This window comes from Fundulus heteroclitus, chromosome 9 (genome assembly GCF_011125445.2).
Source record: "Fundulus heteroclitus isolate FHET01 chromosome 9, MU-UCD_Fhet_4.1, whole genome shotgun sequence".
Classification (NCBI taxonomy): Eukaryota; Metazoa; Chordata; class Actinopteri; order Cyprinodontiformes; family Fundulidae; genus Fundulus; species Fundulus heteroclitus.
This window is the reverse complement of record NC_046369.1, coordinates 24,919,701-24,946,287: the sequence shown is the minus strand read 5'-3', so window position 1 is coordinate 24,946,287 and position 26,587 is coordinate 24,919,701. Positions and strand designations below refer to the sequence as shown.

Sequence of the window (26,587 nt, the reverse complement as noted above, 5' to 3'; positions counted from 1 at the left end):
AAGCAGGGTTAGGTTAGAAACCAATATTATAAGCTCTGACCATCTAACAGAGCACTTTTCCATCCATCATCTGAAAACAGAAAGATTTTGCCACAACTGCTAAGACACGGTTTTCCAACCTAAATGACCCTAAACGTACAAGAACATTTTTATGTTTTGTTTTTCTTCCACATAACAATTTTGCACTATTTTTTTTTTCTTTTGCAGGTCACTAAAATCCCTGTAAAAAAAAATGCTGAAGTTTGTGGTTGTAATAAACTAAATGTGAAAGGGATCAAGGTTAGGGCTGGGCAATATGGACCGAAAATTATGTCTTTACAATTTTAGGCTGAATGCTGATGTACAATATTTATTTAAATATGTTTTTTTTCATAAAGACATTATAAAAAGGCATCTCTGAATCAAACCTTTATCCCAAATGTCTGTCAAGCACATTTTTACCAAACAGTTGTAGATAAATATGAGAAACGGCTGAAAAATAATCTACTGGAATAGGTCAAAGTATAATTATACCGTAACATAAACTATCTTAATATAATGCAATACAATATAATGCCATGTAATATTTATTTTGAAAAACATTTTTTTATCTTGATATATTGCCCAGTCCTAATCAAGACACATAAATACTTTTGCAAATCACTGTAGCACGTCTGGTATTTTCACAGGGAGACATTTATTACATGACTAAAGTTTCCTCTAATTTATGAAGACATTTTTTATGTTGTTTTTTTTAATAACTGAAAGGTGACTCATTTTGGAGAAAGTTGGAAAATCTCTTTTTTGTAAAGGTTTTTCCTATAATACTGCTGTTGCAAAAGAATTGCTGTATGAAGATGAGTCACTCCGACAGTCTAGACTGTCTTTTTAATAATATATCATTATGGAGGCATGAGTGGCATGATGTTGTCAGATAATTTCGCTCCACTCTTTTTGATGTGCTCCATCTTGTTGTCCCCAGACCTGGTGGCTGTGCTGTTCAAGGATCCAAGTTTAATTCCTCCAACTCGTTCCCGGATGAGATGCTGAACTTCGTCAAGACACACCCTCTGATGGATGAAGCCGTTCCATCACTCGGACAAAGACCTTGGATTGTCAGAACCATGGTCAGGTGAGAAAAGCTGGTGTGACTGTCTTGCTTCCTATCTCCCAGAAAATCAAACAAAAATTCGAGAAAAAAAACAACAACTTTAACTCAGTAATATGTTGGTAATTTTTCAGGAAATTAGATATGCAATAAGATAAAATAAAAAAAAAAACATTACTAACTGGTTATTAATATAACCGGATTAAACACAACTACCCACAAGCTATTATATCTAAAAATCTGTAGGTAATGGAAATCACAAAAGGGTCTATTTCCTGCTTTGTGAGGTTTTCCCAGACATTTACTACATTGGTACTACATTTTTCCTATATACTTATATTTAATTTATCTGTCTTTTCTGTCCTTAACCTATTCTTTAGCAGCTAGGTTTAGGTCATGTGTGAAATATTGTATTACCATCTCTGCAAAACCATATGATTTGCTTTTTGGTCACGAGTCATTTGTCTTCGAAGCATTGTCCAGTTAACTTTGGATTGACATACCCACCTCAGTCAGACTTGTTTGAAGCTGTGTGTGTATGTTCAAAAACCTTAAACACACAATTAACCAAGCTTCTTCGGTCTTATTCTTTAACCTGACACATAATTGGACTATGTTCATCTTCATCACCATGATAATAAAGCTTCACAGATCTTGTTTCTCCAAGTATTAGCCATTCCACATTTTACCTAAACTTTGACTTGTTTTTTTTTGCGGTAGTTTGGTCTGAGTTTTATAGCTCTAAAGTTTACCATTCAGACTTTTTTTTACAATTTTCCTTTTTAGGGTCCTGTTTCTCCTCTATATTAATTTATTCGGTGATGATTGATACATTTTTGTTTGGTATTCTAAAAAAATGTCCGGAGGGACTGATCTTCCAACATACGGAGATTAATGCACAATGTAACATGAATGAGCTATATCATAAAAATTTAGCTATCTGAACTTTTGTTCTGGTTTACTTTTAAAGCTTATAATAGTAAGAAGCAGCTACAGTAGCTGTGTCAAACTCTAGCCGCTAATCTTTTAAACCCTATGCACATGGTAATGTTATTTGGTGATAACAGTAAGGTTTTGTTGTGTTTATACTGTTCGTGTACACAGCAATGGTGCATATTTTTCCTGAAAACGACACAATGGCGGATTTGTGAAATTGATAAACCGGAAGTCGGAGGGCTTATATAAGGAGGCATTCGTCCTTGATGTGGCTAGCCAAGGTTCAATTCCAGCCTTTGGTCCTTTACCGCATCCATTCCCCCCTCTTTCAAACCGTTTTTCCTGTCAGCCTACTTAGTTATAAAAAGAGAAATTAGTGCTCCAATATATATATATATATATATATATATATATATATATATATATATATATATATATATATATATATATATATAATAGAGAAAACGTACCGCTTTGAAAAATAAGTGCCAAACAGGATATAAAGATATATACGCAGCTCCTACTAGAGACACTAAATTAAAATTTTCTGGATTCCTATAGACTCCAAGTACACAACAAAATGGGGAAAAGGTGGATTTTGCATATGTCTGACCTGACGAGCCAGATGAATTTCGTTCCGCCTAGCTTCACTCACATCCATCTGGGACATCTCCCATAGAGAGTGATTTCTTCAACCAATTTTATTGTCCAGCCAATCAGGACGCAGGGCTGGAGTTTCATAGATGTGACGTAGTGGAGAAGCGACCGTGACGTGAGACTGTTTTGATTCAGATAGCAATGGCGGCTCGCATCGAGGAAGCAAACGTTAACATTGATGCTGCTATTTCTTCCGTGTTGACCAATCTACCTAATATTGTTTCATTAAAAGAACATCAGAGAACGCCTCTGAAGGCTTTTGTTGGTGGAAACCATGTTCTCGCCTTTCTCCCGACCGGATTTGGCAAGTTTTGTTTTTTCCTGCGTCGCTCTCATTAGCGCCACGGGTTGGCTTCGGTGTGAGTGGTTGAAATAGCACGTCGATAAAGATGTCATCTAGATGCATTAACAGAAACACAAAAACAATCCCATTTTCAATGGCTTGTCATGTAAACAGGGCCCTAGATTTGTTCCTGCTACATCACTGCTGATTCCAATGGCTGAACTACCTCCCCAGCATGTCATCGATCTCTGCTGGGGCTTGGTAATGAACTATCCATTTGATACAGGTGTATTTAATCAGGGAAACATTTAAAACATACAGGACAACAGCCTTTGAGGACTAACTCTGGGCACCACTGAGCCATAGTGTTATTTAGATTAATGAATACTTGTTGTGGTCTTTCTGCCCTCGTTATCTAATGCATGCAGTCCCCCTGTCCATCAACCACCAGGGAATTAAGGGGACTGGCCGTACCGAGAATATTCTGAACTCTGCACAACATGGCTCCTATTTTCATCCATTCACTCACACAGTCAGGACTGTGTGCAGCTCCACTGGACTCTGATATTGTTTCTTTTCAAACCCCTTCACTTGACTGATATTAATAACTGAAATGTCTGGTATAATCACTTTTTTATACAAATTTGATAATCTGCTTGTGTATTTCACTTTATTTTCGGGTTATTCAAGAGAAATGGCATATTTTGATTTCACCTCACAAGTCTGCAATTATCCAATCTGTTTTAATGCACCTAAATCGGAGGCTGACTTCAAGTTTCTTGACAGTGCTTTTAGCTGTCATAGATGGAGGGTCCCAGATGGGCTGCCTCTGTCAGTAGCAGTAATGCAGCACTCTGTCTCTCTCCTGTGGTTTAGGTACCAGCTGAATAAGATAGTGGTGGATACAGAGGCTGGGCCGTATAGAAACCGCACCGTCCTCTTCCTCGGGTCAAGCAGAGGAACCATCCTCAAGTTTCTCATCATGCCAAACCAAGACAACACGGTGACCAGCAGCAACATCTTTCTGGAGGAGCTGGAAGGATTTAACCCTGACAAGTAAGACCAAAGAACATTACACAACAGCTTGGTGGCTGTCATTTGTGATGAATCAGAGTTTTGCACTGATTTAAAATCCTTGTTTTTGTATAACTTTCACCTGCCATTACCAATTTTTGGACAATTCGGATTTCTCTTTAAAAGCTATAATTAACAGCACCTTATGTTAGTGATTAGTCTTCAGATAAAATGCTATTTGCTTTTAGATAGCGACACCTTTTGTGCTGTCACTGGCTTAATTTTTAAAGACCTAAGTGGTATTAAAAAGAGCGTTTGAGTCTAGTTCCTCTTTAACAACAATAATAGAACAGAAATAACCTTTATTGCCCCTCGGTAGGGAATTTCAGGTGTACCAGCAGCAAAGTGAGACATGAATGGAAGCTTGTAGATACACGCAAGGGTAAAAATACAAAACAAAAATAAGCCATCAAGTAAGGGCACGTTTACCACACAAGAAAAAATACTTTACAATTATTAAAAATAGCACAACCAAACATGCCAGAGTGTTATTGTTAGAGCGACCTGTTTGACTGGAAAAAGTCAGGGCCCGTGACGCAGGAAATCAGTGGATTCTGTGGATACCACCCAGTTTCCCAATGAATCTCAAGCTGAAATTAAAGAATGTGGTTAAAAAGTATTTAGGCATGTGAGAAAGAAAAGTGGATTCAGAAAATGGGAAAACTATTCACATACACCTCTTATTTAAATATCCTACCTCATCCTATTTTCACTTGTGTATTACTCGCTAAATCAAAAAGCGTCAATATGTCATAGGAGGATTTTATTGGCTGCAGATCATTAGTTTGAGGCACTTTCCAAACAATTCCCAGGAATTAGGAGAAGGCATTTGAGCAAATGAAACTAGCACGTTAGCTGAGGCTAAACTAAAACAAAGCTGTGCACATTCACACAAAAACTACCTCAAACTTCAGAGGTAGAAAGCTAAAGTGATCTGGAACAAAGTTCTTATCCGGTGGTTCCCAAGCTGGAGCCTCATCATTACTTCATCATAAACGTGTCATTCAAATATTGCTTGATCCTCCCCCTGTTTTAGTCTGTGTTTTTCTGAAAGATCGTGATACATGGAAACAGTTAAACTAAACAAATCATATTATTTATCCGAATATCACTGCTAAAAGACACCCTCATGATCACTAGAATAATTCAAAATTAATAGACAACATGTGGTGCTTGTGAACGCCTCACAATCCTTATCAGCTGATCTGTCATCCACGTTCTCAGCGCTAAAAAACTGAGTTAGAGGTGGGGTTTGTGGATTTAGCGGAATATAATCATCTGTGATGTTAGCTGTAAGAAGCACTTTGGCCTACTTAAACTCTAGCATGGATGAGATATAAAAAAAAAACACTACAGGAAGACAAAAGACACTTGGTTTGTGTTCTTCTGGTGCTAATGTCACATTTTATTATTGTGGAAGCTCAATCTTTACAAATGTTTATTTTTAAATTAGACAAATCAAACACTGAACTAAACCCTGACGTTTTAAACACGGTGCTCGCTAAATGTTTTGATTAGCTGTTGTTCCCATGAGCCTGTCTCCAACTCCTGATTAAAGCCAGAGTTCACACAAGGAACTCAAACTTCCAGCACGGGAACTGGTTTGGTGGAAAAAGCGCTCATTTTTAAATCAGTTCAAAGTTGGTGCTCTGCTTTCAAACTATTTTGATTTCATTTGTGCTCAAGCCCATCTGAAGAGCAAGTACTCATGTCGAAACAAAGATAAAATAAAGTCAGTAGTGAGGAAAGTAAAATATGTCACAACGTCTAAACATTTATAATCATTTTGTAACAGCCTGACAGCAAACCGCCAGTCTTTCTTTAAAAGAGATCATTTTTGGTTTCTTTTTTTTTTTTTGTGCATGAAGTTGTCAAAGTTACTCCTTAAGAGATTGCTAAATTGTGCTCGGTTTGAGGTTCTCAGCTAAAATAAAGTTTAAGCTTCATCTAAAATATGAAACTAATAAATGTGTTCATTTGAATGCGCCCACCAAGGTACAAATCACTATGCAGTGTCTAAGACAATCCAATAACATGCAAGAAAGAGAAATAGGATAATTAGATGTGACTTAAATGAGAGCCTAATAATCATTATCATGAAATCTGACTGTCCTTTAATGAGGTTGAGACAAAGTGTTATGGGCAAACATTAGAAAATAATGAAAGAAAGGTGAAAATCCAATCATCCTCGATCATGACCAGAGTTATTGCCAGGAAGGTCGACCCCCCTCCTACCTTGAGTCTGAATTTAATCCTATTCCTTATCTGCATCCCAACAAAAGATTGGATTAAACAGGGTGTCTTGTGCTCCTGTAATTAGCATTTTACACGAGGCACACAGCTTTGAGGCTTCACTCGATGTAGATCATTACGTAATGAACACTGGATGCATTGCCTTTTCACTCCTTTTTGCGTTTTGTTCTTTGCTTAAATGTGCGGCGTTCCACATGGTGGATGACAGCAGTTTGTGTTTGTGTGTGTGTGTGTGGGGGGGGGGAATGCAGGAAGCTTTTGATTATCATTCACTGAGGATAATTAGAGGCATTTAAAAAGAAAGTAAGCGTTTCTGAACAATTTCTGCTGCGCTAATTGGGCCTGTGAATATATAGTGCAGTTTTCTTTAACGATAAGTGAAAGCCAAGTGTTCATTTTTTTTTCAGTTGACTGTCTAAACACAGACTATTGTTTTTCTTTGAGTCTCTTCCCTTCTGCTTGAGCCTATGTCGAGCTATTTCTGCCGCAAAAATGAGGGACAGTGATTGCAAGTGAAATGAGGGGGACGGTGTGATGAACAAGCTGGTGAGCGCTGGAGCCAGTGCGTTAGGAATAATTTGGCGTGGCTGGCGAGCTCACCGGGAGGTCGCTGACAGTCCAGCTATCGCAGCAGGCATCCGGCTAATCAGAAGACAGAGGCTCCAGGCCTTCTTCACCCGAACCTGTGCATCAAAAACAAACAAGAAAGGAAAACCCTAGAGATTTGTTGCTGATTTCTCATCTCTGATTTTTGTAATGCTGTGACCTGCTAATATTGATTTGAGCCATTTCTGACTGTGGTCAAAATATTTTTCATATCCTTCCAGGGAGATGTCCCTGTATGACAGAACAATCATCATATTTTACTGTTTTGTTTTTTTAAAATGATTTGAGGTGATAGTTATCCTAAAATGTTTTCCGCATCTTATATTAGCACTTAGCAACGTTAGCATCACCAACAGTGAATGTCAGTCTTCCTGTGTTTTTTCAAAACACAGGAAGCTTCCAATGCTTCTAAAATCAGTATTTATGAAGTTGACAGCCAAAAGGATATATAAAAAGAAGCAACTCCTAGTATTCCAGGTATTGCTCTGCTAAAGTCGTCTCATTGGCTCAAATCATCCCCTTCCAGTCAAAAGTTGATTTCTCTGTGCGTTTCTAAAAAAAAAAAAAAACTTAAAGTGATAAACCCCAGATTAGACCAAAAAATTACAATTAGCAATGTTTTCACAGACAGAAGCTAAAACCTTTGGGACGCTGTTTTCCAAAACGGACAGGTTTAATGACACACGACGACACATAATAATGACACATTTACTTGAACTAGCAGAACCGTCTCAGGCGCTAGTTTCATTTCAAAGAAAGAACATATTTTAGGTGTACTGCAGCCTTCTGTGAACGTCTGCTGTGAAACAGGCCTATGAGCCGTAGCACATCATGCATCTCCTCCTGTTTACTTCCCTTCCCTGATCTTGCTTCTTTAATGCTCTTTTCTCAAGGCTTATTCACTCTTTCTCCTCTCTCCAGAGCTCTCGCTCTTCATTTCCCTGCATTTCATGATGCTGGCTGTGAAGAATGACTCACAGCTTGGCCTTAGCAGAATGATATATTCTTCTTAATGACTGTGGGCCATCCGCAATCTTATTACCATAAAGCGTCTAGATGTAACTAATGCACGGGTGCACACGTGCATAATATGGGGTATGTCTGCGGCACGAAGGCAGGTTGTTGCCAGCTCTTGTGGCTCTAAGTGCCAATTAGAGGCGATTTGGATCCTGGCTGCTGCTTTTGAAGGCCAGTCCACCCGTTGAAGTTCCACAATCAGCTCCGCAAATTTGGGTCGGCGTTTTAACATCGGGCTTTCGTCGCTCTCGCTCTTGTTCTGTTTTTTTTATTTATAGGGCACTTTTTGTTTGTTTGTGTTTCACACCGAGTCAGGAGAGGTGTTTCCTTCCTGTGGTTGCACTCAGATCGAGGTCAGGGGTATAATGTGCAGTGGCGTGCCGATGATTGAAATTGCCTAATGCAAATTCTTTTTTTTTTTCGTTTTGTTTTGGTGCGTTCCTGCCTGTTTCTGTGATGCAGGTGTGCCGAGGACTCTACGCAAGCCAGGCAGCTGTTGTCCCTCACTCTGGACCGGGCGAGCCACACGCTGCTTCTCGGCTTTTCCCTCCTGTGTGGTCAGAGTGCCGGTGGCCCGATGCCAGCTCTACTCCCGCTGCATGAAGTAAGTCTGCACAGCTTAAAACACAAACCATACCATAAATGGGCAGCGGGGTAGTAAAAAGACATTTGGTGACCTTGGAGAGCCCATCTAACGTTTGTCTTTAAAGCTGGGTGAAAAGCAGAGCTCTGTCAGCTGCGGCAGATCTGAGCTCTGCTGCGGTAAGAGGGCAGGTCAGCTTGAAACGATCTCTGGTCTTGATAAAAGTCAGAACGGCTAATTGTAGCTTAAAACTGAATCGAGTCCCGTTTCAATGGCCGAGCCTGTAGGATCGTAAACTATCCAATGAAAGCTTTTAGTTTTCTGGCCTTTAAGACATACAAGGCCTGTTTTTATCAGAGGGAATACGTAGGTTTGAGTACAGAACTGCTTGTAGGACAAGTTCTGGATGACTGATGACAAACAACAACTAACCAATTATATATTCATATATTATTGGAGAATTTTATAAATAGCTTATTTTGATGTATATAGCTGCAGTCTTATCTTGTAGGCCCTTTTCAGCTTAATTGATTTCATGTTGGTCTATTTACTAAGAATTTATAAACTGTCAAAAAAGAAGCAAAAATTTTAATGTAAAGTTTGTCATGGTTAAGGCACCTATGACACCATTATAGGGATAGCCCTGAGATATTGCCTGCTCCAGAGATAAACGCGGTTTTATATTTTGGCATAACGCTACGATGTAACATGAAGCTGATTTAATAGCCTCCGGTCGCCCCATACTGAAACGACAACTAAAATTCCCACTTGTGGTGCACAATTGCGCTGAGGAGATTAACAGCCCTTCCAGTTTACATTTAAATACTTTCTGTTCGTCTTCCTGGGTGGTTTAATGTTTCGTGCAAATGATCATAAATAAATCAAACAGCGCGGTAATAATTCAGGTCCAGGTGTTTTCCTAGGAAATCCTGAGCTCAGTCACAGCTGTCTGAAAGCAGCACGTCCCAATAATTCCCCGACACACACTAACTTCCTTCTGCTGCGGCGCAAGTCAACACTGGCATTACGGTTTATACACAATCAGAGAGGGGGCATGGGAGATGGGGGAATCTTTCATAAATTACAAAATCCCAACATTAAAAATGACTTTACACACACATTTCCGCTGTACGTATGTATATTTGGGACTTTCCGTTACTGCAATGCAACGCTAGTCCGAAGAGATGAAAATCATGTCGGGGGGGGGAACATTGTATTCTAAATAAATATTGGCCTGTGTTACAGTGGATTGAGCATAGCTAACAATGATTTTTCTTTTTTATATATATATATTTTGCATTTTTTGTAAACAATGACATATTTGATTAGGCCCACTACAGCAGAGGTTCCCAAATAAAGAGAACAAAGAGAATAAAGCCATAAAATTACAAAAATAAAGCATTTTCAGAAGAACTCTTACAAGGCAAGTTTTTTTGTAAATGACATTTAAGTAACAGGACAATTCATAATGCACTTACAAAAAAGTGCAGCTTCCCTCCTCTGTTAAAATGGCGGTTATTGAGCAAAGTTGTACTCTATCGGTTTCACAAATAAGGAAATACTAAATCTTTTTAACACATAAACAACAAATCATCTCACAACCCTCTGTGGTGTCCCGACCCGCACTTTGGGAACTCCTGCACCACGGCATTCTGCACTGTTGGCAAATATTGTTTTCTGGTACTCTTGTCATTAAACTTAGATCATGTGTTGAAAACATACAATTCTTTAAAGAAAAAACATCTTTCCTTTGTTCTTGGAGAATTACTGACTATATTCAGCCCATTTTGAAGTGTGATAAATGATGGCATTACTACCACCTTCTGGCATGACTTCACTACTGACCTATAAAGGATCCCCCACTGGTCTGATAGTTGTTTTTTTTTTTAAATGATAATCAAAGTTTGATCATTCGTTTTTTACCACTATGCTCAAATTGTGAAGTATAGTCACGATGCAAAACAACAATTTAAAGATATCCTCGGACTATTTTGACAGCTTTTTTTTCTTATGGCCAATTTCACTCATCGTTACACAGATACAAATGCATAAATGTGATATAATGGCGTTCCACCAGCATACACCCATGCAATCAGAGCAACAGAGCCCCCTACCCCCCCCCCCCCCCTCCCCCCCGCTCTTTTCGTCACGAGATCCGTGGCTGCGGCCTGCTGGGGTCCACCGCCACACTAACACAAATCAGTGCACACCCCGGCAGCACATGTGGCGCGTATTCGCTGGAGCAGGTGAGTCATGCAGGCGTGTAATCCAGACCACATTTGGAAACCACTCATACGCTCCCTGAGGTGTGTTTAACATGTGTGCTTATGTGTTTAGATTTGCGTATCTGGGTTCATTTTCTGTGCATGAGTAGGTTCAACATGTCTTAGTCACTCTTCAGCAGTTCCTGCTCCGTTTTTTTTTTTTTTTTTTTTTTTACCTTTGAGCAGTGATTGGGAGCTTTCTGAATGTTTGTTTAGCATTGTGGTGGACGATGTGCAGATCCCACTCCGTTCGCTTTGAATTATCCAGTTTAGTTTCAAGTAGTCATATTCTTTCTGTATTTTACTGTAAGTAATTATTTTTCCAGTCTGTGCAGAGCATGTAGTTTAGACTTTTACAGTTATGCTTATGTTGAATACCTCAGGCTAATTCGATAAGTTTTAAATGTTTTATTAGTTGTGAATGGATCATAAACCCCTTTGGGGTCTTTTACAAGAGAGATTTGTGTTATTCCAAACACGGATGTTATTGGGTTTGGGTTTCTTTTATTGTGTGGCAGTTGTTACTTACTTATTATTATTATTATCCTATACAGCTTGTGGCATTTGGTGCTTTGGAAACTAAATGAAAATGTGGTGTAAGTGCAAAGACGTACAAATAAGATTTTTGTTTGTAATTTATCAATCTCCTGCATTAAATTCATGCCACAAGCAATACAGACAGTGACAAGATTTATGAAGCTTTATGTATATCAAAAGAAAATCTAGTCATGTTGGTATTAAATAAATGTAGCTGAGTTCACAGGATTTGTATAGAGCCGGGTCACAAAAAAACAATCTCAAGGCACTTTACAAGAGAAACTGATTCTATTCACATCCAATTATGATATGAATAGAATCAAACTCAAGTCTAATCAGTCCAGTTCACTCCAATCCAATCTACTCCATGCAGTCAGATTCAGAACCATGTGCATTCAGTCCAACTCAGTCCAAATTGAACCTAATTGAATTAAATGGAAAAACTTTACCGTCCCCAAGGGCCAATTCATTTGCAACAGAGTCCACAAAATTAACACACAATGGGCTCTCACCCCCAAAAATAGAGACATTGAAACATTAAAACAGAATTTACAGGATGACATACATCCATTATTGGTTATATCTTGCCTTGTGGGCATACATAAACTTCCTTCTTTATGACACAACCCTATCTCAGTGTACAAAGGATGCTGAGGATCATTAAGGGTTGATGTTGCTCTCTTAGTCGTTGTTCTGAATACACAATTAAAGTCTCTCACATCAGCACCAATTTTAGTACAGACCTTAACTACACCCAATAACGTCTTTTTTATTTGTCATGTCGAGGTTACCAAACTAGCACACTATTTCAAGAATTAAAACAGATTTATTAAAAGATTTTTTTTTTTTTTCTTTAGAGATCAACAGGAAAACCATTCAGTTTTCTTAGAAACAACAGCCTCTGGTTGTCCTTCTTACAGAGGCCGTCTGTATTCAAAGGTTAGCTTGTTGTCTAGGATGTTGCCCAAATATTTATACTGGCTGACAATCTCAGCAGCGGTACCATTGAGTGTTGGTAGATTGTAGGCTGATTCCTATGGGAGTCAATTGGGTCTTTAAAGGTCATGTGATTGATTCAAATCAGTCAAATTGAGTTGTGTACTATTGAGTGTTATCTTTTTACTCTGTTTTGTATCTTTATTTCAAGACTGTATTTTATCTACTGACTATTTATGTGTAGTGAAAAACCCATCTAGGTTGAAGCATTATAAATCTGGTTAGGTTTTAAATATTGATGTTTTTCAGTGTTTGTTGACTCAGACCACTTGTCCCTATTAGGGTTGTCACAATATTAAAAATTCAAACTCATTACCTATACTAGAAAAAATACATGATACCGACAACATTTTCGATTACGCAGCAACATTTTGTTAAGGTACAGGCGTCCTTTTGGTTTTTATTTTGAGTCTGGATGAATTTTAAATGTTTCAGAGCATTTAGCTCCACACCTTGGGAAATTGCGAAAGCTGCAGTTTGCTTGAGGGAGACATGCAGTTCAGAACAACTTTTTAAACTTAGCTTAGCATACATTTGTCTATTATTCTGATCTGCTGCTTTAATATCACACCCAGGTATGATTAAAAGTAGCAAAATACTTACAGAAAACTTCAAGTTGTTGAAGAAAACTTAGTGAGTTCCTTCGGCGGTGCACACGCTGATTTGTTATTTGAAAACTCAAAAGACTTTAAGCATAATAAAAAGCTTTCCTGCCATAAATTAGAGCACTTTTTAGAAATACTTCATAAAAGTATTGCATATTACTTCTGGTGTATTGTCATAATAAGCGTTGTAACCTTGGCAGTAAGCTTAAATGTCCTCTACGGGCTATAGACGGAGCATTTAGATGCAGTCAGCATCTTCATTACTATTGCTTTTCTCCAATGCAAAGAGCTGTGAAAGCCGTTTTCTGCTTTGTGGAGAAAACTATTCAAATATTGCTGAAAGGCATTCAGGTATTGCTGACACAAGTTACATTCATTTTCACTGGGTGGCAGCCTGATTGACAGATGGGAAATGTTTCAGATTTGAGACAAACCCAATCAAAGCTAAACATGAATGCACGTGAACGTTAATGGACTCTGTCAATAGCATAAGCATGGCTATTTATAGTTGTTTAATAGTCTTTCAAACAGATTATTATCCTTTACGGCCTCCCTTGATGTATGTCCTACAAACAACCTTATCACACAAATTTTGAATAATAAATGGGTTTTAACTGCATATGTTGTATTTTATGTAGCCACATGTTTAACTTAAAATATATATTTTACTAGAATAGCGCTTATTATTTTGGCATTTAGTAAATAAAGATTTTAATCCTAAATGACCTTTAATCAGAAAGACCTGGTCTGATTCATGTCAGACAGGGAGAATAAAAGGCTATGTGTCTTTTCTATACCTTGTGTGTAAATGTAAAGCTCCCCCTGTATGTAAAATTGTAGAACAAACTACACTAGTAGGTTAACTGTGAGCATTTCTGTCCCTTTAAGCTGCTCTCATCATCAAGCACATCCGAGGCTAACTTTGAGACCTCCTTATGGGAACCCAGTTTAATCTTTGAGGTTGAAGTAATTAATTTTTCTCTGCTTTTCCTTCAGGAACTGCATCGCCTCCAGGGACCCGTACTGTGGCTGGACCAGAGGAAGCACCTGCTCCTTCCTCAGACCTGGAACCAGGTGGGACACTTTTCCATTGTAGCCACACAACCACCGCGCTTCCATTTCCAGTCTGCTCTGTGATACTTTTTCTTTATCTCCTCTTGAGGTTTTACGTGTTTTATTACCACTGTTCCTTATTCTTTCTCTTGGATCCTAAGGATTTGTTTAGCGCTGATTTAATTCTTCATTAGTCACTTTGTGGGGATTTTATTGCCTCTTGGAAGCAGAACTGGCACCTTCAGAGATGTCTGATGCATTGTTTATCCAGTTTGGTTCTAGCCTTTAGTTGGACTTTGTGCCCCTATGTCTAGTCTGCCAAGGTCTGATCTTTGTGTACTTGTAGATTGTGAATGGCTGATTCTAGACACGGTGTAGATGTGGAAAGTGTCGCCTTTGTGTGAGAGCCGTCTCTGTTCCTGCTGCAGTTGTCCTGTCTTTGCTGCTCACCTCCAGTCTCGAACGCTTTCCTCCACTGAAATCAAATTTCACATAAGTCAAGCCGCTTATTGAATTAGGCTTTGCAACGCAAGTGTAGTTGCAGCTGAAAAGACAGCACGGGCCTTAAAGACCACCTCGGGCAGGCTGCTTATGCTATTAAAGACGTCTGTGTTTGGCTTCATAAGATTTACCAAGGGCGGTCAACTCGGCAATCGATTGCGCATTGAGTTTCTGAGGATTTCCTCTTTGTGGAGTGATGCAACCTTTCTCAGGTAGCCATCGCCAGAGGAGAGAGTCATATGTCGTATAATTATTATAATGTGGACGGCCGCTAAGAGAGACAGCCTTTGTGTTTTTAATAGTAATGCTGGGTAAAATTAGATTCACCGTTTCACTGCTATGCTTGTTGTTGTGCTTTCCTGATTTTAGTATAAAATCAAAGAAAATAAGTAGGTGATACCAAACACAGGTTCTTTCAGAAGTTATTACTTAGTACTCATTGTCAGCATTAATGTCATATTACCTATTAACTAATAATTTATTTGAACTGTCTGTCAGAAAGGTCCTGGAATAATTCTGGTGTGATAATTGAACACTCTTCTTGTCACAGTTCATATAGATATATCAAATTGGTTAGTTTTCTAGCCCTGACCCAGCCTTTAAGCAGAAGCCATTTCATTATGTATGTAAAATACTGTATGAATAAGATACAACTATAACTGCAAATCTGTTGGACTCTAATCCTGTTTTTTTTATAAAGTTGTATGAATGAAATTGAGCTTTTTAACTATATTGATTGGGGATAAAAATAGTTGTGGTGCACAGCATAACAGGAGTAAACGGCGTTTACCAAGGCTGTGACCCACTCAGGTGTTTGCTTCTCTACTTTCCCGCATGTCTTCCCCTCTTCTCTCTCGTTCTGATTGCTGTGATTGTTGGCTACTAATGTCACAAAATCTTTTTGGGAAAAAAAGAGCAAAAATAAAAAGACATTTATGTTTACTGCATGTAAACGTCTGACTAGAACCGTAATTTGCATCTTATTTGCTCTTTCAAGTTTGGATCTGTGCCGCTTTAGTAACAGAAGGTGATCCGGTCATGAATTTCAGGATTCATTTCAGGATTCGGTTCAACATCTCTGTTCTCTTGCCAGCAGTTCATACTTTAAAAAAACTGGTCCAAAGTAAAAGTATACATATGTTTTGTCCGGAAATGATGGTAATTACTTGAGCTCCTATTTGTCTTTTGTAGGAATGCAACAAAGATTCTCAGGACCTCAGTTTGAGGCTCCATGTTGCACCACCATCAGACATCATCTGGATTATATCACATGCTGTTTTCAAGCCTTTGAATAATGAGCCAGTGTACCTGAACGAATGTGCAAGATGTAGAAAAAAAAAACAACAACAACATTGTCAGCCTAAACGTAGACAGCTGATCACAAGACATTATTCTTTATTATGGTGACATCTGCCACCCGTTCACTGTTTATTTAAAGTCATTCATCAAAGTGTTTTTCAGACATCAAAAGGCCAAATGGTTATTGTGCAGCATTGTTTTCTCATTGCACAACACAAACTTCCAAAGACAATTTAGCATCCCTGTACAGTCTGTTCTCCTCTTGTGCTTTAGATGTTGTATGTGGGCCAGAAAGTTATTTTCTAGTGCAAACTAAAAAAAAAACAACAACCTGACATATTTAAAGAAATTGTACATCATTATCTGCATTGCACAAAAAAGTACAACATAACTCTGGCTTGTGTCTCACTGTGCTCATAAAGCTTTTTATTTATTTTTTATTTCACCAAGAACGTATTGAGGCCAAAAGAAATTCTGAGATAAGGCAAGATTTTCAAGACATATGTTTAAGATTTGCGTTCAGTTTTTCTCCCGCTGTGAGTTTCATCAACTGTTGCCAAGACATTATTGCTGCCTCCAGACTCTGCGTTGAGCCTCAGAAAAGGCTGTGGCCAGTGTCGGGTCCACTGTTCCTTCCTGTTTCAAGTCTTTATGTAAAGCTAACTTGATGGTCTGCTGCCTTGGGGTTCAGATTAAATGCAGTTACAGAACTTTATCGACTAACCCCATCTACCAATAAGGAAGAATCTGAACATACCAACCTACTTCCTTCGATCGTGCTTTAATATGTAATCATTACTCTGCAGACAAATCAGATTATGATTTGATTATGAGAGCAGACATTTTGTAATGTTGTTTACAAGAGACCATATTATTTCATTTGGGACACTATGTTGATGTTTTTCCTTTCACCTTTACCTAACATATTTAGCCATTTTCCCACAGATTGTTCTCCATCTCCTCCCGAGCTTAAATTCCACGCAGCACTTCTGTCGCTCTCTGTTTGTAAATGTCACCGCGCGTTGCAGTGCGCATCACACTTTTTTTTTTTTTTTTTGGGGGGGGGGAACTGTAGCGTAAGAACCGAGACTTATCTGTGGTAAACTAATCAGAATGGCATTTCAAACTAAATTCAAAGGTTATTATAATCGTACCCATCTAACTGGTTCCTTTTAAGAGTAAAAACTAAAAAGAAAAAGTCAAATCTGTTTAGAAAACCATTTGCAATGAGTTTTTTTCCCCAGTGGTATTTATGCGTGATAGCCATGATACTGCTTCTCTATGGTTTGTGATGTTGGAATAGAAAGCCTGCCTGTTTGTATGTTACAGTATAAGAATAACATATAATGCAATAGTTGCTGTAGATTATCTACTGGCTATTTAATCCCCCTCTAGTACAGCGCCTTGCAAAAGCAATTATACACATCAACAAATTAATGATACAGAATCAAAATTAGTGTATTCTATTAATTTTGTGTACTATACCAACACAAAAAAGCCCATCGCTATGAAGTGGAAGGAAAAGAGTTTTCAGACAGAAATCAGAAAATTGTGACATGCATATAATTTAGCCCCTTTCAGTTTGATAACCCCACATAAAATCCAGCTCAACCAATCATCTTTAGAGGTCAGTGACTGTAGAGATGCTTAAAGCAGGGTGAGGTTACGAAGCAATATTACAAGCTTTACACAAATACAAACCTGCCAAGACACAGCTGACGGGCCAGCCAGGAGAGCAGTGTTTAGAGAAGTGGGCCGAAGGCTCATGGTAACTCTAGAGGAGCTGCAGAGAGCCACAGCTCAAGTGGGAAATTATTCTGACAGTACAACTCTGTTAACTTTGTTAAACACTCCGCAAAGCTGGTCTTTATGTAAGAGTTGTAAAGGGAAGGCATTGTTGGTTGAAAGCCAAGAGAAATTGGGTTTAATATTTGCGGCAAGTCATGCGCCGGACACCGCAAACATGTGGAACAAGGTGACCTGGTCAGATGAGACACAAACTGTGCAATGCTGCGTGTGTCAGGAAGCTAACACGTCACGTCATCCTGAGCCTGCCGTTCCCACATGGCGGTGGCGGCGTCATGCTCTGGGGATGCGTTTCTTCACGAAGAACAGGCCAGCTGGGCAGGGATGAGTGGAACACGGGCCGAGAAAAAAGCAAGACAATCCTCGAAGAAAATCTGTTAGTGGCAGTAGAAGAACAAATTTCAAAACTGTGCCTGTTGTCCTTCCAGCAACACAACGGCCCGAAACATACGGCCAGAGAAACGCTGGAGTGGCGTAGATCAGAGCATGGCCCCTAAAAGTGTGGTTGGACTTGAAAATGTACTTTATGTCCATTCAGTCTGACTGAACTTTAACTTTCTTTGTAAAGTGAGTAGAAACACACCCAAAGATTTGCAGCTGTAATTGCAGCTGCAAAGTATTGGCTCAGGGGGGCCTGACTGGGAATAATTTTAGATTTTGACAAGTAAAAAAATGGAGGAAAACCATGTATCGTTTTTCTTCCAGTTATGCACTACTTTGCATTGGGCTGTCACATAAAATCCCAGTAAAATGCACTGAAGGTAGTGGCTGTAACTTGACAAAATTAGGCTCGGTGAGTGTATATAGTTTTGCAAGACATCATGTTTTGTTTTTGCTATTGATAAAAGGCCAAATAAACAGTTTGGCATATGTTTCCCGTAAATCACTAAGCAATAAGTTCTCCTTTGCACGTGAATTTCATTAAATGAGCTCTGCATTAAATGAAGCCTGCAGGCAAGTACATTGTTGAGCTCAGACTAAACTACACTCTCTTTTTCTGCCCGTTGCAACCTCGCGTAGCTCCCCCGACACGAGCCCTAACCAAAAGCAGTTGTGTTTTTCTTTGAGAGCACCTGGCCTGTGCCGAGCTGCTCTCATTTCCTCTGGACTTCCTCGCTTCATCATACCTTATATTGTGTTCAGTTTTTCTGTACTCCCCTGCTGCCCAAATAGGAAATTAGTTGCAGAAATGCAATTAGTTATGATTTTTTGTGGGTTTATTGGAATTCTGAACTGAGGGTTAAAGTTTTACCAGTTTAACATATGATTACTTAGACCATATTGTTTTGAAATTTTGATCTCCTCCTCACAAAGAAATTAACAGCTATGGTACATTACCTTCAGTGAGGAGAGATATGATATAAACCTAATTATAATTGTAAAAATCCATGATATAAGTGTTAAAAATGATTTGCATGTCATTGAGATAGAGGAGTAGTTGCCGACTCCTTTAGATTGGTTCGATCAGGCAATTAAAGACACTCGTGACTTCAACTGGTTTCGTGCAACTGTCCACAAAGTCATGAGTTTCCTCACAGTCCAACCTCTTCTCAACAATTAGCAATAACACAGATCTTTCAAAGAGATTGAAGAGGAAATCTGAGGAGGCTGCAATATTTTCTAGGACCGTCAGCAAGAAGCTGTCGGGCAGGGCGACAGCTGTTGGTGCATTCATTGAGTGACAGCGGAAATATTAAATGACCACCAGTCACCCCCCCCCCGCCTGTAGCTCCTTGCAAGATCTTGGTTCACGCGATAAGGATGATCATGAGAAAGTTGAGGAATCGTCCCACAGTTAAACAGGAGGCACTGGTGTGATAAATCTGAAGGTAGCTTGGACCCCAATCACCAAGAACACGATTGAACAAGCCTGACCCGGGTTTGCTGGAGATGATTCAGAGAGGAGGATTGTGACAGAAATCAAACTCTTTGGCCATAACCAAATTCTTCAAGGATGAATGAAGAAGAATGCTAAGTGTGACCTGAAGAACATAGACCCCACAGGCATAAACAGAGGTGGAAACGTTACACTTTTTCTGAACAGCGTACTATATTCATATTTTTATTTTGACCTGTTTAAGGCCATTTAAAATAGTTTTTTTTCTACAACTCTCCTTGTGTCTAAGCCTGTCCAATAATGGCTGATCAGATTCACATGTTTTGCAACCTTCTTGGTTACTAGACTGTCACATGTTATTTAAAATACACTGCTTTGTTGTTCTGATAAAGAGTCAAATGTTTGAAACTTCAGCTGCATTGAGGCTGCATTGTGTTCCAAGTAACAGAGTCCTTAAGTGTCCGAGTCGTCTTTTCATATCGTCACTGAGAAACATCCATTCACCAGTTTGCAGCTGTATGTGTTTTTTCTCATAATTCTTGTATTTGGAGAATCAAAAATGCTGAATATGACCCTACAATCTTCCCTACAGTCAGCATGGAGTTGGAAACATCGTGCTTTGGAGTAGTTTCTGCTAAGGATATAGAATAACTTCAACCACATTAAAGGGCCATATACAGTAAAGTCTTGGACAACAACCTTCCTCAGAGTCAGAATAATGAAGATTGGCTTTAGTGTGGTTCTGCAACATGACATTGACCCAAAGAATCCACCAAAGGCAGCAAAGAAATGGTTTGAAAAGAGTCACATAAAAGTCGTGAAGTTGCCAAGAAACCTGAGGTATTTAGAAACTTTTCTGCCAGGAGAAGCGGGCCAAGAAACCTCCTGAGAAGTGTTTAAACATGGCCAACAAATGGAAACACCTTAATACTGCGTTGGCAAGAAAGCTTTCCCTCGTCCTCACGGCGATCAGATTAGGTGCATATGCAAAAGCATTTTGCTGTTTAGGCGTTTTTGGGCGACAGCAGACGATCATTTTTTAGACCGGGTCCCAGAGCGGATAGATTTCAAAACGGCGGTTTAATTTTTCCATGCGTGTTTCTTTTGTGCCATCAATGGGCCCAGCCTGCCTACTACAGCCTTTTCAATTGGGCTGCATCCTCTCATGTGGACGCACATTTCTTCTTAATCGTTTAGGAAGATTTACCATGTTTGTTTCCGCGTAGACAAGGCGTCAGACTAAGGTCATGTTTAGCTGGGAATGAAATACTTTTTACTTAATGAAATGCAGATAATTTTTTTTTTTAAAGGATTTCTTGTTGACGTTTCTGTCTCTCCTAAAATATGAAACAACAGAAAAAGCACAAACTATTTACTTCTTTGTGATCAAATGCTTGTTGCCACTGCTGTATGTGATCGGACAGTGAGTCAGTGTGCCTGGACAAAAGTACAAGAAGTAAGGACGCAACATTATCCGCCTACATGTAGTAGCAGCGAGGCAGGAACCCGAACACTTAGACGCTATTCTTTTTTTATGATGACATAGTCCAACGTGGGTTTCATGTTTCTAAAAACCCGTGTTAGCGCATTTAAAGTAAATTGATTTTTGGAAGCTGCACAAACTCCTTAATCCTTGAAGACGTGGAGTTTATATTCACAGCCAAGATACTTAGCGAGAAGGCTCATGTGCTGACCTAGAAATATTTGTCATCCAGCTTTTAAATAAGCTTAATTATGGACACAGCTGCAGGGGTGAATGGTTATCTTTAAATTAGAATGGTAATGATTATGGAACATTAGGTACCTCAAGGGCCTCGTTTTTATGACTTAATGAAATTTTCATCCACTTTCTCAGCATAAAAACAAACATTTCTTGAGTCTGACGAATGAGGAAGGACCCGGTGAAGATTCACGCTGCTCTTTACCTGTAACCCTGAGATAGTCTAGCCCTATCAGAGTGGATCTGCACTGTGTTTCAGTGGCTGGCTCGCTGTGCTTGTGTGCCCTCTGATTAATGAGTGTGCCTTTTATCCTCCACAGACTGCCATTCGAGCAAGATGTTGAACACGGCAACGTGGCCCACTTGGGTGACTGCGACGGTAAGAGGGTTGATTCTTTGTCGATTTACTGATACATGTGAAAGTAAATGGCATTTCTTGTATTTGCCTAGATCTTTACATGAGTTTTTTGTTGTTGTTGTTGTTCTCAGTGCAAACAATAGGACAGCAGAAGGGAAAATAAGCTCTGTTGTTTCGTTTGTACAGAAATGCAAAAAAAAAAATACCTCAAAGACATGTTCCAGTTCTCTTCAGTGCCCTGTTGTGTCTCATTTCTCTGCAGAGTAAACATCAAAACCTAACATGACACCCTGCTGGTTCCGTTTTGTCCTATGTTACCATAAAAAGAATTGTTTTATTTAGCTTTCTGGTTGTCTGCTAGGCTCTACTTCATCTACAAGTGACTAATTATATACAACTCCAGCCTTTTTCCTTCTTTCTATGTATCATTATGAAAATAGCAGCTGATTAAAAGCAAAGCATAATCTCTGCTGTAGATGCACAGAGGTTTTTTTTTACGAGACTCCCCTGACATCTTCTCGCTTTGATCTTGGTGCTAATTCCAAAGCGTGCAAATTAATCCTTCACTTGTGAAAGTTTCCTGAGTTCATGTGCCGTGCTCCTGGAGAAAAGGGAGATAAATATTGCAGAGAGGGAGCTCGTGTACAAGTCTAATCCTGTTTTAGATGGGTGCCCCGTTTGATGCTGCGCTCTCACTTCAGAGCCGCTGACCAATGAACCACGGGGGGGGGAACCCTGTAATCGAGGGCCGACGCTCAGTCGCGGCATGTGGCGAAGTTCGCCTGGTAATTTATCTTCACTAAGCTCATGTGTGTCCATTTTATGGAGCGAGCGAGGGACCTTAATAAAAATGTTGGCCCTCGTTCTAAAGAGCTGCCAGATAATTCTCAACGTGGATCTAACACAGGCACAGCTGTGAAAGGTTCCTCTTTTTTTCTTTCAACAATACATTTAATCCTAATCACACATGCGATAACAGTGTTTCCCTTTTTAATTTCTACAAGCATCAACTTTCAGCTAAGAAAAATATTTACAGAACACCTGTACCGCACATAAACTATTAAGATTTATGGTAATCCATCCACTCCAGCCATGATTGGGAGATGAGTGGATTATTTATTGTCTTTTTGTAGTCCTCTACAAACTCAGGCCTGGAATTACATTTTTTTTATAGTCTCATACAATGTTTGTTTATGCGACAAAGTGTAATAATTATCCTGGAAAGAGAGTCCCTGTGCCTTTAACATGGTGACACTTCAAGTCGTCATTTCCTTTCAGTGTCATGAAAAATGTTTGGATATAAACTCGTAAATTAATCTCTGCTTCTCATCTTGTAGTTTTGGATTATGGGTTGGATCAGTCAATTCCTCACTCAAATAATCCAGTGCACTACGGTAAACATACATTGTGCTGATTTAAATTACTGCCCAAACATGAAGCTTTTCCTTGAGATGAAGACATATAGAAAATGTTTATGTACCGTTTACGTTCAAAGAATTGAAACGGATATTTTAATTAAAGACGAGGCGTCCACAGAACGGCCAACATTTGAAACCAGTTCCCATAGTGAGAAAGTTTGAAGCCATCCCCCCATGGCAGCTTTGTCTGGACACCCCAGTCCACATAACTCTCTACAAGCTGCAGTGTTTGTGTATGTGAGCCAACGTAGACCTCGCCTTAACACTCATGCGCTAACACAGACAACAGCAGTGGTGAACTTCAGAATTGCACGGTCTCAATTTAGTGTGGATTTTACACTTGCACATTTTTCCACTCTAGACCTATACCTCTTTTTTCTCTCCTGCCTTCATTGTTTTCTCCCTCCTTCTTCTTTCTATACTGCTCTGACAGTGTTACTGCTCCACTCACTGGTGTGGCATAGGTATTACAACGCCTTCTACGGCTCCTCCGGCTTTGTGTGCGGATACAGTATTCTGCTCCGTGTGGACGTAGCTTTAAGTGTATCAGCCTCACTGAGAGGACGCGCACACAGCAGACCACCAGATTCATCCTTTGTGTTTCGCTTATAGCAGCTGTTCACTCCTAAATTAATCTCACCGGGTTACAATCAGCCCCTTCAGCTTTACATTTTGAACAACACAGACCATATTACCACTCAAGAACAAGCCGTTTTGAATTTGCGTACAGAAACAGTCTAGCAGTGAAGGCTGATAAAAGCTGAAGAAGACTATTTGTTTAGTGATCATCTTCATGTTAAAGTCTGACACATTTTTTTCCCCAAAAACAGCTACCTTTAATCAATATTTTTATATTAATTAAGCTTTTATAAGGCGGACTGTCAGTAATGCTTACTAAGAAAACCATTAACATCTTTATGCACCTCTACAGCTCAGTGCTTGTGCCTAAATGTTTTGCTAGATCTACTTGTCCCAGGTGTGCACAACACCAGTTTTATCTCTTTGACTTGATGGTGCTTGGATAGTAATACTATTTGTTTATCACTTTATCAAAAAAGCTAAATGTATACTCATACAATTCTAAAACATGCTATTTTACACATCAAATACCATTTGATCTACTAAAATAGGATCATATAGCTAAGCCTAAAATGAATCATATATATATCATTTATATGCTATAAAATGATGTCGTTGTTGTTTTTTTCCAATCAGGAAAGATGTTGAAAAAAAGTGAAAGGTCACTTTGCACCTTAATCTGCCAGGAGTCTGAATGATTTTAGATTTAACTGTAGATGATGCATTTATGGATGTTGCGGATGGTTGTTGCAAATGAAAGGACTTTGCCCTGTGTTATACTTAATAATGCAACATGAGTTTTAATGTTAACCGAAGGAGTCTGATTGGAGCAGGGAAACCACGTGTGAAACAGAAAACTGACGGCTGCTATTCCTCACGGGTCCGGCTTGTTTCGTGTTGCTACGACACAAACCATAAAGGCACCCAAGTTAAAATGCTTTAAATAATTTAAGTTGTTTTCTTGGGCTCCCATTTAAGTAAATGTTTGTTGGCTCTATTTGAAAAACTCTTGAGCTTTACGTGATATAAAGATTTTGTTGTGTTTCTATAGGTTATGGTAGAAAATGATAAATGAAAAATTGGGAATACTGTAGAGACAACTGTCATCCCCGGCTACTGTCAGCCACCATTATAAGCAATTATCAGTTCTGAAAAGAGACGATGAGTTTACATTAACAAATGGGTCCCGTCATCCTTACCCATGCAGTATTTTAGATGTGTTGTAAAAATTCCAGCTGCAGGTTCCTGGCCTTAGATTTCTGTCGGTTAATTAAATGTAATGGCTCCCTGAGCTTTGATCTGGTATTCCAAATACGTTAAATTAAAAGCAGAAAACATTCCTTCACACGCACCCTGCTCTCACTGCTGCTGTTAGTCCACTGCACTGTGACGCCTGACATTAAAATTGCACTTTCTGTCAGCGGTAAAAAAAGGCGCTTTGGATCGAATGAGAGGAAGCTTCCAAATAAACTCCACTAATTAATTTTCTGCACGTAGTTTTGTCCCAAGAATTATGTCCTGTGAAGGCAAAGCGTCCATAAATACATATGCTAAAAAGAACCTTTGTGCAGACATTTTCATATAGCCCTCAAGGAAGAACGTCTACAGTGGATCAGCAGGTGAGACAATGTGCAAATGATGTAATTTTCCGGATCATTGACTCCGAGCGAGCAAGTGGGCATGCTGCTAAGAACTGGCACTCATATCTTTCTCTGTTTAGTTTCAGATTTAAGCACATAAACTCTTCATGACGCCCATGAGCAAGGGAAGAGTGCAGCTCTCTGCTGGTCTTGTTCTGCTCCCTGGACCTGCTTTTCAGGAATATTTGAGCTCATTTTGCAGCCAATGAATATGCCTGAGCTAAACATTGTTTACAGCTGTGCGCCCAGTTGTGGGATATTATAATAAACCTAATCTCATGAGTTATGACCCATTTTCTCATCAAATATCTTTTTGTTTTTAATTTGACAGCTTTCCTTGTCTTGGATGCTCACGTTGTCCTTGTTAACGCTTTCCGCCGGGCTGAGATCTTTACAGCCGTCTGCACGCACAATCTTCAGTCAGAGAAAGATGGAGAAGCGCAGCTTCTTGGAGCTTGTTTTGACAAACTGTCAGTGACACCACCAACACTTTGAAGATTGTCTGTTCCCTCTCACTGGGTCTGCCTCTGTGCTTCTCCTTATTATGGGCCTTGTTGTTCATGTATTCAGGACACACGCACTCTTCATCTTTGTACCTATAAACATGTTCACACAGGATTTGTGCACATTAACACAAACTCAAAATATTTCCTGCTGAATATTTCATGTCTCCTGTATTGGGCTCATTTCACCTGTTTGTATCTTGACCCGCCAGATGAAAGCAGAGTCGTGGTCTGGCTGCTTTATCTCTGTTCGGTAAACTTATTTTCCCTCTGCCTTTGGTTGATTGTTACCCCCCCCATAAGTAACTCTTTGTAGCTGCATGTCGAACTAAATTTCATTTCTGGCCTTCCGTCAAAGTTCAAAAGCTCACTATCTTAAAAACAAACTTTAAAAGCAATCATCAAAAATGATCATAATCAGAACTGTACACAAGCATAAGTCCACCAAATTAATCACTCTTTAAATTAACTAACTAAAAATCAAAAGCTATGAAAACATTTTTTTCTGTTTCCAAATTGCAGGTACACTGCAAAAATAGACCTAAAAATAAGATTTTTTTTCTTGAAATTAAAGTATTTTTCCTTGATTTGAGCAGGTAAATAGGACTATTTGCCAATGGAATAAGATTTTTGCACTTAAAATAGGAACAATTCATCTCCATCACCTTATTTCAAGTGCAGGATTTCTAATTATCTTATTTTAACGGTACAAATACTCATTCCATTGGCAAATAATCATATTTACCTGCTCAAATCAAGGGCAAATACATTCATTTCAAGAAAAATTTACATATTTTTAGTTCTCTTTTTGCAGTGCATGAAGAAATTTCTTTTAAAAGCCTTTTTAACTTGGTGACTCTGTAGGTAGTTCATTGTTGAATCTGACTATTGTTACATTTCTATTTTAGCTATTCTTCCTTTAGCCTCACGGTTAAATTTCATGCTGCGTTTTTTGACCACCAGCTAAACATTAGT

General features: G+C 39.1%; 1 protein-coding gene across 1 annotated transcript in view; it reads left to right on the top strand.

Moving 5' to 3' along the window:
• Nucleotides 1-26,587, top strand: part of sema6bb (sema domain, transmembrane domain (TM), and cytoplasmic domain, (semaphorin) 6Bb) — a 242,666-nt gene that overhangs the window by 177,329 nt on the left and 38,750 nt on the right. Inside the window, 6 exon segments of the mRNA XM_036141318.1 lie at nt 962-1,111; nt 3,840-4,019; nt 8,376-8,451; nt 8,453-8,517; nt 13,895-13,972; nt 21,435-21,493. Of these exon segments, the coding sequence (XP_035997211.1) occupies nt 962-1,111; nt 3,840-4,019; nt 8,376-8,451; nt 8,453-8,517; nt 13,895-13,972; nt 21,435-21,493 (608 nt within the window).